The sequence below is a fragment of the Haemorhous mexicanus genome, chromosome 5 (genome assembly GCF_027477595.1).
Source record: "Haemorhous mexicanus isolate bHaeMex1 chromosome 5, bHaeMex1.pri, whole genome shotgun sequence".
In the NCBI taxonomy this organism is placed as follows: Eukaryota; Metazoa; Chordata; class Aves; order Passeriformes; family Fringillidae; genus Haemorhous; species Haemorhous mexicanus.
The window spans coordinates 63,719,724-63,735,393 of record NC_082345.1 but is presented as its reverse complement, the minus strand read 5'-3'; the positions used below and the strand labels follow the sequence as shown (position 1 = coordinate 63,735,393).

Genomic DNA, 15,670 nt, shown 5'->3' with positions numbered 1-15,670 from the left:
AAGAAAGGAATGGAAACATGTACAGTATTTGCATTTTTATTATAAAACAAGGATTGTCAGTAAGAGTCATTTCTTGACTTTAGTAGCATTCATCACTTGTTCTTGAGCAGCTTTCTTTGCCTTGACCATTTCCACGAGTTCCTGAAGAAAAGGTGAGGAAAAAAGAAACTTAAGTAAACACATAACTTGTGAACAATGCTGTAGCTTTGAACACTACATATATTCACTGTGAAACACTCTACTTCTCAACATAATGAGAAATCTACATAGTTTAATGTTGTCAAGCAATTTCTCTTAGAAATGAATCAATTAATGGAAGGTCAATCCTCATGTACCAGGAACTTCACCTACAGGAGGCTAGGGATAGGACTTAATCTACTAGAGCTTGCTGTCAAACTATAAAACAAATTTCCTGACACAGACTTTCCTTCCCAGCTTCCAGAGCCACTATTTTCACTGAGGAACATTTAGTCCTTGCTGCTCTTTTGGGGTTGAGTTACCAAAACAAAAAAATTTCATGTAAGGTTCCATCATTTTGCCTGTGTCAGATACTGTCTCTGGGACAGTATCTCATGGAACAATAAAAGCAAAGGATTCTCCCAAGACCTGGACTGGTGCCAGTCCCAGGAGGAGGTGAGGGACCTCACCTTATATCGTTTCATGCAGTCTTTTTTTGACCGGCCTGGAACAGCTGCTGCTATTTTCTCCCATCTTTCAGGAGTATTTACTGGATAAGTCTTCAATGCTTGTTCTAAAAGTTTTTGTTCTTCTGTAGTCCAAGGGGATGAATCTAGAGGTGATCCTGTTTTTAAATGCAAGAATGACAGCAAGAATAGATATTTTAAAAAAGAGTCTAGAAAATACTGTAAGACCTGTTATAGTTGATTTAAAATCCCTGAAGTTTTGGGGTGTATTGTGGGTACCAGAAACCCTCAAATCTGGCACCAGAGACTGCATCACTTACTTGCTATCAAAGTTTGTAAGCAAATCTTGAGAAAGTTCTGGGTTACTTTCTTCCCAAGAGACCCAGGGGAGAGAAGTGCACAAGAAAGGCTCCCTTTTCACCTTTACCTTCAAATCGTTCTGAGGGGGCAGCACTGTCCATCTGAGGCACCACACCATGTTCTTTTTTAAATTTGTCAAATGCTTTCTTGTTTATGTCATCTTTTTGATGAGGGTCTATGAGCAACAGACATTAAAGAGAACAATTATTGCAAGAATATTAAAGACAGATGTAATAATAACATTCTGTAGCAGATTAATTACAATAATCACGAAATCATAAAACCCAATTTCTACTTACTTTAAAATGACTATAAAGATGGTGATAAGTTAAAAAAAAATCATTCAGGGTCAAAAAAACTTTTCTCAGAGTGTCAGATTCTCCAACCCTTATCCTCCTTTATAGTGCTCAGAGGAATACTTGTTCCATATAATCTTAAACCTGAATCTGCAACTTCCCCAAAATCAAGAGGGAGTATTCTCTCAAGGGCTGTGGCACAAAACTCACACATTGCCCAGGGTATGACCATGTCACAGAGGCAGGAAAATCCAAGTGCTCCTCGTGCCACTCTGCAGTTTGTAATGCAGAAACCTCTAGAAAATTTAGTGGGTTTTTTCCCTTCTGTAGTGAAATGTGTAATTTCCTTGCGACCTTATTCCAGAGCTCTCTAGGCTTCATTTTTCATTTTTATATTAATTTTTGAACAGAAGATGAGCCACATTCATTTAGGTGTCTTACTCTGGTGTTGGATTCCATTAATTTTTTTTAAAGTATCTCTAGAGCTTTATCAGTTCCATTTATTTTAGATGCCTTCCTTTGTAGGGAGCTTTCTGAGAGTCCCATTTATCTCCCTCTAAGCCCTGTATTTCATGTGTCCCAGACATCAGAGCATCAAGCTACACTAAGAGAGTTTCTGAGAGTTGCTTGTGAGGTGCTTACAAAAGAGCCATTAGGATGAAAACACTGAATCACATAAATGCTCCTCTAAATCCTCCATCTGAACTACATTTCTTTTGGGGCTGTACAGAGGATTTTCTTAAGAAACACAGCTCCAGTCACAGAAAAGTCAGCTGTACAGAAGCAGGCAGACCATGTATTACAAAAATAAGGTAAAATAGATACCAAGCTTTTGGAGACTCTTTGCTTTATTGATGACATCTTTTGCTGTTCGTTTTATTCCAGTAGTAGAGTGCAAGTTCATATAATTGGCAATAACTTCCCACCTACAGCAAGAACAGAAAGGATTAACCAGCATATTACAGAATACCTTATCTTCATATAAGCTATGGTCAAGCTCCTGTACACATTTTTATAAACTCCTGAGTAAGTTCAAATATATTTAAATACGTGCAAAATCCCAGAGTAGCTGTTCTGGAAAGCTTTCAGTCACTTAACAGAAGAATTCAATCAGCTTGGGTGAACTCCTCAGTTCCCAATCAGAAAAAGGATGGGGTAGAATGGAGGTAAGTGCAAACCTCTCATCCTCAAAATTCTGCTTAATTGCTGTTATTCTGAATTCCCTAAACACCTCTGGCATTAAACACTGCAGGCTGCACTGAAGGGCTGAGTAGTTTCTAACCCTATGTCCACTGCCCCCCAGAAGAATATCTAAACATCAGGTAAAGGGGCTTAAACAGGAGAGAGCTGGAACAGCCCTAGTCCCAAGATTATTCCTTGTGGATTCTTAGAAGATGGAAGGCAGTATGTGCTACTGCTCAGACAGGAGCCTTGACTGCTGAGCTAAAGAAACAGGCACAGGTATCACCTCCATGGAGTATGGCAGCTATTTTTTTTTCAGTAAGCATCCAAATTTTCTAATGGATGTTTGAAATCTTTGTAATCCTAAATGGAAGAAGGCATTTCATTCCTGGGAAAAAGTATTTAAAGCGTGCTCCTGTTCTTGTGCTCCTGTTCTTGCTTAGCAGTAAGCTGGGTGCCAGTGCTGCTTTCTGTAAATCTTAGCCTTTCCCTTTTCCTCTAGCTCTCCCCTGAAGAAAGCTCCTACTTTGGGATTTTTTTTTTACTTTTAATTCCTATTTTGGGATATTTTCCTCCTAACATGTAGAGAAGAAACCAGCCTCACATTGATTGTGGAGCCCCTGGAAGTAGTTTACACACTTGTATTCCTACCCAGCTGCACCCCAGTCACTGGTGTGGTTTTGTTCTCCACTTTAAGGAGTGGAGCCTAGCGTGGAGTAAGCCCTTGCAAACAGGCACCTCAGCACCATCCTAGTAAAGGACTGAGGCCCAAATCTGGGGGGAAACAAGACACAGGGCCAGAGCTAACTCCAGTGAGACTGTGGTACTAAGGAGCATGGTAGCAAGGAAAAACAAACCACTAGCTGCTTTCGAGTCAAGGAAAAGAAAGATGTTTAGGAAGTCCTTATGCTGACAAAGTACTTGGGATGATCTGAAAGTATGTTTTATTATGCGTTTGATTTAATTAAAAATTGTTAGTAAGGGCTTTTAGCACCAAACCCGAGAAGTACCTTGAGTTAGTCCCTGCTGGAAAGAGGTTCACAGCTTTAATTAACAACTGTAAATCATCCTCTGGCCAATTTTTGCTTCCCCCTCCACCGCCAGTGGTTGACTTTTCTGAGCTCTTTGTTGCTTGGCGCATACGAGCTTCTGCCTCTTCTTTCTCTCGCCTTATTTGTTCATTTATTTCTTCTATCTAAAGATTGTAAATAAGCATTATTTATTTACTTACTGAATTATTATTACATTTTACAGTGACACAACCCCCCTCTCTGGACTTCCTTTGAACCTTGGATTTTGCTTAGTTTTTGTTCTGTATATTAAATGTAAGGAAGCAGAGGAGCTTATCTGTTCCAGTATAATTTCCCTTCATTCCATGTGTATATTTTTAGGATTTAAAGATTAGGAGTTAATAGCAGAAATCCATCACAGGTTCACTAGGAAATTAAATGAATACCCCCAGAATCAAAGCAAAAGTTTTCCACCTTGCATGAATGTCTAGGCTAACACTTGACTTAGAGGGACAGATCCACAAAAGTATTAAGACCAGTGAGGGCAATTAAACCTCCATGCTGAATACACTGATCCTTAAATCTTCCAGCCTAACTGGTATCTAAGCCTGATTATGTCAGTACAGCCACAGTAACAGAGAACTTTTACATTAGAATGAGCTCCAGATTTTAGTTAATAAGTGTATACTCAGGGTTAGATGGCCATGTGTAGTTTTTTAGCGAGCTAAAAACTACTTAACCCACTGCACGTTTTTGTGACCTGTAATCACATCTCAAGACTTTGGTGTGACACGTCTTTAATCATCTGCTTCTGAGTGGGCCCAGTCCAATCTTGGCAATATTAGAAGATGGCTGTTGACAGGATGCCCAATGGCAAGAGCAAGAAACCTATTTCATAAAACCTTCCTGGCAAAAGAATGTTACCCGATAGATAATTTTTAGTGGAATAGTTTTAACAGATAGAAAAGGGACTACCCTACATTTAGAACACCTTCCTGGAGAATGGAATCTTGAATTGAGTCCCCTACAGAATAAAAGGCATTTCAATCTTAAATTTTCTGATGAGTAAACCTGACCCTGGTTAGGGGCAGATCTTATTTCCCACCATGGAAAAAAGTTCACAGCTGTGTATCCACAGTGGATGAGAGAAAGCACCTTCCTCTTTCTGCAGGATTTAGGTTCAGCTTTTAGTTCAAATGGCTTTTCCCTGATGGCAAACGTAGGCAGATCCTTGCTGAGTTTTGGTAAATTTTGGTTCCATGTGTCTCACATTTCCCATTCCTTGGTATCCAACCTACCAGCCCTTCTAGTGCCTACAGCCTGCAGCACACTTAAGTCCTTTTGTGGATCTATCCCCCAAGTCACAGACACTAGACTAGGATTTTTCTTGCATAAGAAGAAGAGACTGCCCTCCTTCCTCAAGGTAACTGCAACACATTGGTGGGCAAAATGAAATTCCTCTAGTGTTTCTGTATACTGTACAGGAGGAAGGTTTTGTGTTCTTTACAAATAAAATGCGTATTTTTTTCTTGGCTGGCTCTGTTAATTTGACCAGCCATGAACTGCACAATGTAAAATGGAGCAGAGAACCCTCTGCCTGTGGACTCTGAAAATCAAGTCTTTGTGTTTTACCAAGCACGATTCCACAGCAGCTATGCTGTATCTTACTTCACTTCAGACAGGTAGATTTCACAAGTTATTCTGTTACTTTGATTCGACACTCAGCATAATTACCTGTTTTACTACAGCCGCCTTTCCTCCTTCCCTTGTTGTGGATGTAAGTGCTTCATTCAAGCATTGCAGACTAAAAATAAATTATTAAGTTACAATGGAGAGCTAGTAGAAAGATGGGTATCAAAAGGAGCAAAAAGCAGCAGCAGGAAGACTTACCTTGCTAGCTCAAGACGATCACAAAGCTTTTCCACCTCCTCCATCATTTTAACACAATCTGCCTCATTATCAGAAAAGTAATTCCAGTTCTGGAAGCAGAAATACATGTTCTACAAAGTTCTTGAACTTTATTGTCCTATTCCTTCAGACAAAGGCTTAACACACAGCGTTCTTCAGCCACTGCTGTGTTTGGACCTATTTGGTCAGCTTTACTCATAACTCATATGCATGTAAATACGTGTTTTAGTATTTTGGTTTTTTTTTTTTTTCAGTAAACCCACTTTCCATACCCATCTCCAGCTCTAAGAACAAGCTAACATGTGATACAGTCTAATCTAAGTAAAGACAGTAATTTGTCTGACGTAGCCTATGTTTCATTGTAATAATAGTTAAATACCTTGCATGTTGTTCTGAGTTTTTGCCTTTCTTTCTTGATTGCTTTCTTCTGTATCTCTTTTTCCTTTTTTGCCACTAATGCTTGCTGCCTGACTTCTTCTTCCTCCTTTTCTTTTGCTAACCGTGCTGCTTCTAATTCTGCTTGTCTTTGCTGCAATCAAAAGGAAAAAAAAATGCAAGTTATAAAAATCCTCCAAGTCACACTGTTTCAGGGTCGTTCAGTCATCCAGTATCAAAATGTGGTGTTTCTGGTTTGGGTGGAGATTTGTTTGGGGGTTTAAAAATGCATAAATACTTTAATGTTTGGTTTCCCAAGAATTTTGAGGATGATGAAACATACCATGTGGCATTAAGTCAAGTACTCACAGTGACGACCCTCAGTTTATAAATCCTGACTTCCTCTACAACAAAGATATAAGACCATACATAATATCTTACTCCTGCCTCAGGAGTATAAACTTCGTGGTCCAGTATTTCTCCTGCATCATTACTGCCATATTTTGCATTGTTCTAATGTCTTTTAAGTTAATTTATTGCACCTTACAGTTCCTATTCCTGTACTTTCAGAGCATCTTTTCCAAACTGTTCATATTTATCAAGTATGTTCTGTTACCTCAAAATATTTCATACCAGCTAATCATTCACAAACCTCATGCACAAGGCAAGCAGCCTTGAAACCAGAGGAAGTGTATGCAACAGAAGAACTCAATTTTCAAAGGTGTTTTGTTTCAGATCTGCATTCCTTGTTTCCATCTCATTCTCAGAAGGCTGCCATCCTTACACTGCCTGCTGCACAGGCATCAAAGACAACACAATTTTGAACCCCAGGGTAATTCTGTCAGTAGTCTTGTGACAAATCTAGAATCTAAAGCAGGAGGTGTGAATGAAGCAGAGTTTTTCAACCCAAATAAAGTACTTCACTTACTTTTTCTTTTGCCTCCTGTTCTTTTCGTTTTGCTTCTACCTTGGCTTTCTTCTCTGCTTCCTTCTTTGCCTTTTCTTCCTCCTTAAATTTCTTTATCCTGGGATCACAGCTGTATGCATTGTCTGGCAGAAGAAAGGAAGCATCATGTATAGAAGAAAAGCAGAAGACTTCCACAGTTAGTTAACGAATCTCTCTTTAAAGAACAGCAGCTTGTGTGCTCACCAACAAGAGTCCTAATTCTGTTCATTTCTTCTTTTTTTCTCAATGCTCTGGCAGCTCTGTTCTGCTTTTCAATCCACCTCCTTTCATCTCGACTAAAAGGAAAAACATAGTTCAGTGCTAATGCTTTACAGTGCCACTGTTAGAAATTCATCAACAAGCTTAAATAGTTTCCCCCCACACAGATGTTCTTCTGTGAGTACTTCAAAAATAGACTTCAAAAAATTAAGTTCCAGGCTCTGAGCTCATGTACAAAATGCTAAGTGTTTACATAGTTATATAAACCTGACAAAGCAAGCTGCTTATCTGTCATTGTAGAGAATGAGATCATGGACTTTATTTTCAAAATGCAATCCACTTGCTTACCTAACATTAAACTCAAGCTAAACAACAGAAATGCTAGCTTAGGGTTTAATTAAAAGGACAGCAATATAAACAATGCTACAGTTATCTTGTTTTGCAGAATATAGTCATGTCAAGTAAACCCATCTGCACAGAAACAACACTCTGTGAAGTAGCATGATACTCTGGGTAAGTCATGCCAGATTCATTCCACTGAAATACAACTCAGGTTATTGATGGGCCGACTAACTAATCTGAAATATTTATCAGTGCTGTCAAGAAAGAGGCAAATTTTTAGTGGGCGTCTATAGCCTCATCCACACAACCACATAGAGAACAATAGAGGGGGCAGGGAAGTTGGAACTATAAGGTATTTAAAGCTCCTTCCAACCCAAACCACTCTACCTCAGAACAAAGAAAACAATCCCCATAACTGAGAGGGAGACTAATACGAGTAGATTGAAGCTTTAAAACATGAGCAACATCACCTTTGGAAAGAAGGGGTAGCAAGAATCATGACCATCTGAACAGCAGCAGTAATGCAGTTCTCTCTCCTAAGTACAGCAGACTAGGTACCATTTGTCTAAACATCTTTGAGAAAGGACACTAATGACAGGAATGAGCAGAGAAGAAGAGCTATGCAAATAATTCAAGATTGTTCCAATGAAAAGTCTAGAGGTTCACCTGTGTGATTTACCACAAGTACAAGTGACAGGGAATTGATTACTGTGCCTTCACAGGAGAGAGAACAGTGGGTCTGGTGAGGCTCAAGAAATCCAGTAGAAGGAAGAGGCACAAGAGAAAAGCAATGCCTAGCTACAGCCTAAATACGGCAGTTTCCAGCACGAAGAAAGCCAACCACTGAATCTAAATACGAAACTGATTTCTAGCCAAACTTGGAAGAGGAGATTCATACTATGCAAATTATGGTCTCACAAGGATTACTAAGTGAGGTTGTGTCCTGTGAAATGTGTGTTGGACTAAAGCTCCAAACTGAACACTCTGTGTTTTTAACTGTAGGAAGGATAAAAACAAAATGTATTTTCCAATACAACGTGGTCTGAGTAATTCAGCAACTATCACTACATCAACTAATACATAATTTTTAGCATCAAGCCATCAGAACTCACCTCTCCAAATTCTAGGAAGTATCACTTTCTCAGTACAAGTTAAAAAGAGAAATGATACCAGCATGCTCATCCACCCTGTCCTGGCTCCAGGTTCAACCTGTGCTTGGGACTGGCAGGAATTGAAAATCTGGACTTAAATGAACACACATTTCAAAGCACTTCAGATATACCTCTCTGAGGCAAGCAGAAACTACAATTACATGAAGAAGCCCACAGTAAGTTCAGTTCAAGTCCATGACTGACCCCTAAGATGGGAGAGCGGAATTCAGACTTGGCTCAGCTACCTTTCTTCCTATGACTTAAAGTCTAAGAGAAAGTTGGAAAATCTTTCTGTATCAACCTCTCAGACTCCTGTCAAAATTATTTTTACTTACATACCATTCTGCTTTTTCTTTTTCCTCTTCATCTAAATAGGAAAACTCTCTCCAGGAATCAAAATTATACCTAATGTAAATTGAAGAAAAAAAAAAAGAATGAAAAACCAGCAAATCTGTTAAACATCAGCTACATTTTTTATTGGTATGTGTTTACAGGCAACTGTACTGCTGTTTACAATTTATAATACAAAATTTATAATTATTCTGCACCAACAGTGATTCCACTGTGTTAAGTGAAAATGCAGGATTGTGACTTACACCTCTCTGTACTGTGAGACAGCCTGCTTCAGGATGGCATTTGTCTTGCCCACTCTAAATGTCTACACTTCTGTCATAGGCAGTGGAAATGCAGTGCAGTCAGTAGAGTCCAGACAGAAATTAATCTTTATGTGAGCACCCATATTTAGCAGGTAAGGCAAGTCTAAACATGACTGACTTTTTTGGACTAAACACACCTCCCTTTACTAGGGGAGCTTAAACACCTAAGATGTCTCCACTCAAAACACAGGTTAGGTGAGATAAACCTGACTTCCAGTCCCTTATGTGGGTCAGCTCAGTTCTCAGCCACCACACTCAGAAATTCCCACTGCTACCATGAATTTACAAGTGGATGGATTAGCCAGGAGAAAGCTGGCTCAGTTTGTGGAAGGCACAAGCAGCTGTGGGGTAATTTAGTGACATCAGGAGGCTGAGACAGCCCACACACCAAAGGGTCTGCAAGCCCTTTATACTGCATGTCTTGAATAGAAACAGAGGCACCAGCTGACTTACCAAAAGGAATAGAATGCATCTACCTCCTCAAATGAGGAGTTCATGTCCCCAAGTTTAGGAACATTTTTCTTATTTGACCACCTGAAAATACATGGATATATTCAAGAAATAATATATATTACAATCTTATATATATTATACAATCTTATATTATTACACAATAATATATTATACAATCTTCATAACATGGCATTTGTTAAGTACAGAATCAAAACCTGAGATTCCCTCCTGCCAGCACAGAGGGGCACCAGGAAAGAGGAACAGAACAGGAGAGTTCCTCCTAAGTATCCTCCAGATTGGGCATTTTTGGGTGAGTTTCCCCAAAAAAGCAACCTTCTCCTGCCTGAGTGCCTCTTGCTTCGTGCCTCAAGAAGACTTGATGGAGCACAAGCTATCTTTGTAGATACTCAATTCTCCATACACATTCTTCTGGCAGAGGAGCCTACAGAAAGTGGCCAGAAAGTGTCCTATGAATAACTCAGCTCTCTGGCAGGGTACAGGAAGTCTCCCACACATTCTAATGGAGTACAAGGGAATAATGCATACTTTGCCCCAACTGCATTTTTTTCTAGGGAAATCTTCCACAGGCTCTAGAATTTGTTGTTCCATGACACAGCATTAACTTCCATTGCAGAAAAGAGAAAAACCTCATCTGACAACCACAGATCCAGGTCTGAATTCTATGGAATAAGATTCAGTAAGACTAGTTTAAACAATAATTGTTCAGAATGTTGTAAGGTGCCTCGTGCAATTAAGCCCTTTCATACAGGGAAAAGTTGGCAGGTTTCTATTGTGACAACCTTAATACCAAGTTGTCAACCATGAATCAAATGAAGAAAAAAAGTCACACAATATAAGAGAGAACCACCAAATATGGATAGCTACAATTATCTTCTCTTTTAACCAGCTAAATCATGACTGTAAATACTGTCTTTTGTTAATGTCTCACTTTCAGAAGAAAATAACTATAAAAAGGAATTTTTAGTCAGCAGCACACAAACCTTTGGTGTTGTTAGTAATTTTAAGATGAAACAATGGGTTGTGCAAAAAGGGCAGTAGGTAACAGGAAGATGAGAACTTTTTTTAAAAATTGCATAGGTCAAACTCAATGCCATCAGCTCACAGTTCAGATTATTTTAAAATTAAATAAAAAATAATTGCAACTATTTTAGTTGTATTACATTTCTAACAAATTAATACATCTCTTGTTACAAACACAATGTCAAAAGAGTTTGCAAATGCTGATTCTCAAGCAACAGCAGAGGCAGTCAGACACAGCTTACCTGGCATTTCTTTCAAAAACTGGTGAGAAAACTTCGAAAAAGTTTTCTTTTGCTTCACTCTTGGAAGGTACAGAGTTATCAAAAGTTGGATCTATGCTGTTAAATGCTCGTCGTTTCACAGGATCAGATAATATTTCGTAAGCTGAAAGTTACCAGACATAAGGTTGTAAATGTTTAAAAAGATGTTCTCAGATCTGTGTTTGATCTATCTGTCGTGTTCTGTAGAGCTTGATATTTAATTATTTTAGTGACACCAAAAAGCATTGCTGTCTGTTCCTGCTAAACTAAGTAGGAGGAAAACATTTATGAAAAAGGACACATTTAACCATTAAGATGAAACAAAACAGAAATATTTAATTTTATAGCAGTAAATTTTGTTCACTGGGAGTTTGGGCATGACTCAGACTTTTATCCCACACCAGATCTCTGCAGATAAATTGACAAAATGGTCTACTAAGGCACAAGGCCCTGAGTTCACGTGTTGTCGGAATGGGCAAGAACAGGAATCACTCATTAGAATTTTTGCAGGTCATGATAAAGTTGTACTGAGTCTTGGACAGAACACAGAACTCTACACAAACTCTCTAAAACATGCACACAGTCCCAGTTTTCCTGTTCTTACACCCCTGCAGTGGGGAGCATCACATTACTAATTTTATATTCTGTAGATCACAAAAACTACAGCTTCAGTACTCTTACTTTTTTCTCAATGAAGTATGGAGTTTAACAATGATCACTATTTTTCAGTAAGAATGAAAAGTCAAATTTGGAATCAAATTTGTATTGCAATCATTCACGGACTTCTGTGCCTGCACCCCTGCCAGAGGACACTGCACCATGAAGGCTGGGTGTGGGAGGTGATAACCTGGAGGAGACCTTGGTGCTCTGCAGTGCTGTAAGCTGATCTTACTGCACATGTCAGTGGACAGAGCAAGGAATGACAGCGGCCACCAGTGAGCTGCTGTCTGCCAGTCTGCCCTTTCCCTCTGGGAAAGGACTTCCCTCCACCAACACTCCAAATGACCCCAATTATCCTGCCTCAGTAACCCTCATACCATTTTCCTGATGCAGGAAATTCTGTGCACATCCATTGGTTCCTCTTCCATTTAAGAGATGTCCCTTCCACTTACAGATCCCCAGTTCTACTCCCACACACTCAGCTCTCCCAGCTCTGTATCTCCCACACATTCCTTTGTCAGACCAATTTCTGAATCCAACCTATGTTCTCACACCCTTCCAAGTTTCTCCTCCCTGTCTCATTCCTGTTTGCTCCTACTCCAGGTCCCCCTTTCCTACTACTGCATTTTAGTATCTCCTTCCTCCAAAATGCTGCCTGGGAGCATTATTCCTTTTCTTTGCTACTTTGTGCTTTCATTTCTGTTTAGCCCTAAACTTGGATTGTAAGCAGTTAAGAGGGAAGGTTCTATGATATTTTGCTCCATGCATGTAGAACACAGCATATTCCTGAACTCATGTGCAGGTAGTTCTCATCATAGGTATCTGACAGGACTGCAAGAGAAAAACTATTTCCTTTGGCAACCTTCCTCCTTCTGACAACCCCAAAGGAGGCTGAAAACATTAGTTTGTCGAACATATCTCACACTAACTAGTATTAGGAGACATTCAGAGAAGGAAGTTTAGAAACAGGAATTCTGAGATTTCTTCTTGCTTCAACCTTACTGTTGAAGTTTGAAATTTGTTTTAAAAAAATGAAAAAGCCAAGCTCTCAAGTATTTCTGGAGATGTAAGTCATACACCTAGAACAGCCCCTATGGGTTTGGTATTGGCCAGTACTGGTGTTCTGGGTCACAGAACCACTGAAGTTGGTAAAGACCTCTAAAATCAGAGTCCAGCCATTATTCCTGCACTGCTGAGTCCACCTCTAAGGCAAGAGGGAAAGGTTATTGAATTGAGTTCACTGGCTCATCTGTGGGCAAAAATTAGCAGCTGAAGAAACTGATGACCTGGATCAAATCAACACGTCCTGTTGTCAGAGCAAGCACATTGGAATTCAGATTTTCCAACTGCTCTTCGTGCCTGTGAGGAATTGCTCCATGGCTCACTAGTTCATCCCAGGTATGGGGCCACCTCCAGAGGTTCATCTGTGTGTGCACTACTGCAAGTGTCACATTTTGTCACAGCAGCCAAACATCTGTCAGCTGCATTCCCTTCCTGCTTCTACCCACTGGGAAGTTACACCTAATGTGATCTACTGATGCAGTTTTCTAAAATGGAAAAAATACCTCTCCAGCTGTTTAGTCACTGGCAATTCCTTAAAATCCTAATGAAGCCAACATATCAGATATGTTTCTGATGATCAAGTAGATCGAGAGAGTATCTAACAGATGAGATCAATTGCTTACCTTTAGTTATGCAAGTAAAATAATCATTGTCACCCTCTCCTATCTGTTCCCCTGCAGCTTTTCGCTTGTCTGGATGATGTTTCAAAACCATGGATTTATCTAACAAATAAATGCATTACCGTTAGAAAAGCTTCATCAGAAACAGTTTCAAACTACAAAGTCATACAGTAATTCCAACTGGCACTTCCCTAATTCGAAACTTAAATAAAAATACAAACCAAACAGTCAGATCTGGCAGAAAACAGAAGTTAATGACTTTTCTTTGATTTAATACTATAGTCAGAATTAACATGATTTCATCTTTGCTGGGACATAAAATAACCACAACTCAGAAACTCTACTCTCTATCCCACCTCAACATCTGAAGAAGTCTGAGACTTATTCTACTATTATGCCTAGCAAAGTGCTTTAGTATCTGTAAGTGTACAGTTAGCTTCAAAACTGAAAAAAATAATTTTAGTTGTTATTTCTAATGAAAAACAAAATAGTTCAGATAAAACAAAAATTGTATTCTATCCCTTTACTGAAGTTCTGAACACAATCCAAAGTGAAATTTAGCAAGAAAGCTACAGCCTGTGAATGCTGCTACACTTCCCAGAAACAGAGATGTGAAATTTTTTAATTCCCTACATTTAGGCTTCTGGATTTCGCAGCTGAGATATGAATTTAAGATGCTGATAAGCAACACAAATAAAACTTTTAGGCCTGGGAAACAGTAAAAACCTTGCCCAGAACATGCAGGTATTTTCACTGAAAACCAGTTGGGCACATCTGAAAAAATGGTTTTGCCTATGAGGGAAAGGTACTTACGAGCTGCTTTGATTTGTTTCTGAGTAGCCCTGTATCGTATATTTCCCAGTCCAAGAACTGCATAATGGTCTTGATTCTGAGAGAAAAGAACCACAAACCACTCATAAATACAACCTAAAACACCACAACACATGCAGAAAACCAGTTCTCCTCCCCATCTCTTAAAGGCAAGAGGGAGAATTCTTCCCTCTCTCAATAAATATTGGAACAAGACTATAGGAACAACTGTCATAAATTACTGAATAATTACTGAGTATCAATAAATTAAGCCACTGTCATAGAAATTCAAGTAGCTTAATCTAAATTAGATTGAAGCACTAGAAAATTCAGTTATTGGAAAACTGAATTGCTGTTGTTAATATTAAGAGTGCCAATGTAACTCCAGAATAAAGGAGATGGTGACACGGAGAAGAGACACAATACTTTCAGGCAGTAAAATAAAAAGCTGCAGCTCAAAGCTAAGATCTTATCCTGAGGTGTTTGCCTTCAAACACCAGATATTATGGTAAGGGACATGAACTGATTCACATGGGTGTAGGCGAGGAGGAGGAAGGAGATCTTTAGCACCTGGGCATGGCATATAACCTTGATGGGCAAACTAGGTGACAGTAACCCATACTGACTGAATACCTTCCAGTCCTTTGGGTCGAGGGTTTTTAACATAGGATATTCCTCAAGCTGCAGTTCTTCATCCCCCGATTCTTCAGAAAGTTCCTTCTCATCTTCTAGCTCCTGGAAAGAGGCAGAAACATTTATGTTTCTCCTCTTAATAAATGCTTCAAACCATCTTCCCACAGGTTCCACTTGACAGAGTACTGATGCTATAAGCAAAAACATAAAAGCAACTTCACCTTCTGTGGTTTACTTTTCTTTTTTCAAACTAAACCCCATCAAAACCCACACGAGTACAGCATCACAGATCTCGAAATCTTTTCTTTGGCTCCACATACACCAAAATGCAAGAACCAGCACACGTGCCCATCAGGCGGGACCTCCCAACGCTTCGCCGCGCTCTCACATCTGGAAAGGTGCTTTCTAGTTAAAGGGACGCACATGTAAAAAGATATTAAACCCGGTCCTATAGGCAACGGAGGAGGCACCTGCGGCAGCGATATAAAATCTGGATTGATCTTCCCCGCGTTCCCGCTCCCCCTTCCCAGGCCCCTCCCTCCGGCAGCGAACCCAGACTTGTTGCTGGCACACGGGCTGCAGCGGTGCCGGCGAAGGCACCGCACGCGAGACGGAGACAATTAAAGTCAAATCAACAGGAAAGTTCTTCCAGACCGGCCGATTTCCCAGCCCCGGCGCCCGGGCGGGCGCTCCAGGGCGGCCTTTCCCGGGCGCAGGCCCCGCGGGCCCGCGGTACCTACCGGCCGAGAGCGGCCTGGTGACGGCCGAGCGCTGCCCGTCCGCCGCGGGGCCGCGCAGCAGCGCCATGGCCGCGGCCTGCGCCTGCCGCGGCACCGGCGCGTGGGGCGCCCGCAGCGCTTCCGGGGCGGTGGCGGCGTGCGGCGCCATAAGCGGCCCGGCCGGCCCTGCCCGGGTCCCGCGGGTCCCGCCGCGTCCCCGCCACCCCCGCACCGCCCCCGCGGCCGAAGCGGCTCCCGCGGGGCGGCACCGGCGGCGCTGCCCTGGGCCGCTGGGTGAACTGGCGGCGCTGCGCGGAACTCTC

At 40.7% G+C, this 15,670-nt stretch overlaps 1 protein-coding gene across 2 annotated transcripts; it reads right to left on the bottom strand.

Annotated features, from left to right (window-relative positions):
* Positions 1 to 20: 20 nt before the first annotated feature.
* DNAJC2 (DnaJ heat shock protein family (Hsp40) member C2) lies at positions 21 to 15,473 on the bottom strand. 2 transcript variants are annotated; one of them, XM_059847397.1, is made up of 17 exons: positions 15,369 to 15,473; positions 14,629 to 14,819; positions 13,999 to 14,074; positions 13,189 to 13,287; positions 10,826 to 10,967; positions 9,543 to 9,623; positions 8,773 to 8,838; positions 6,926 to 7,017; positions 6,704 to 6,825; positions 5,780 to 5,929; positions 5,383 to 5,471; positions 5,227 to 5,296; positions 3,493 to 3,677; positions 2,126 to 2,226; positions 1,072 to 1,179; positions 648 to 802; positions 21 to 141 (listed from the first exon to the last, which is right to left on the bottom strand). In XM_059847397.1, exons 1-17 carry the CDS (start codon positions 15,433 to 15,435, stop codon positions 67 to 69), a joined length of 1,869 nt encoding a protein of 622 aa, XP_059703380.1. In that variant the 5' UTR covers positions 15,436 to 15,473; the 3' UTR covers positions 21 to 66. The 2 variants fall into 2 exon arrangements, with proteins under 2 accessions (XP_059703380.1, XP_059703382.1); XM_059847399.1 differs by having other exon boundaries at positions 14,629 to 14,730; positions 15,369 to 15,450.
* Between the last annotated feature and the right edge of the window lie 197 nt (positions 15,474 to 15,670).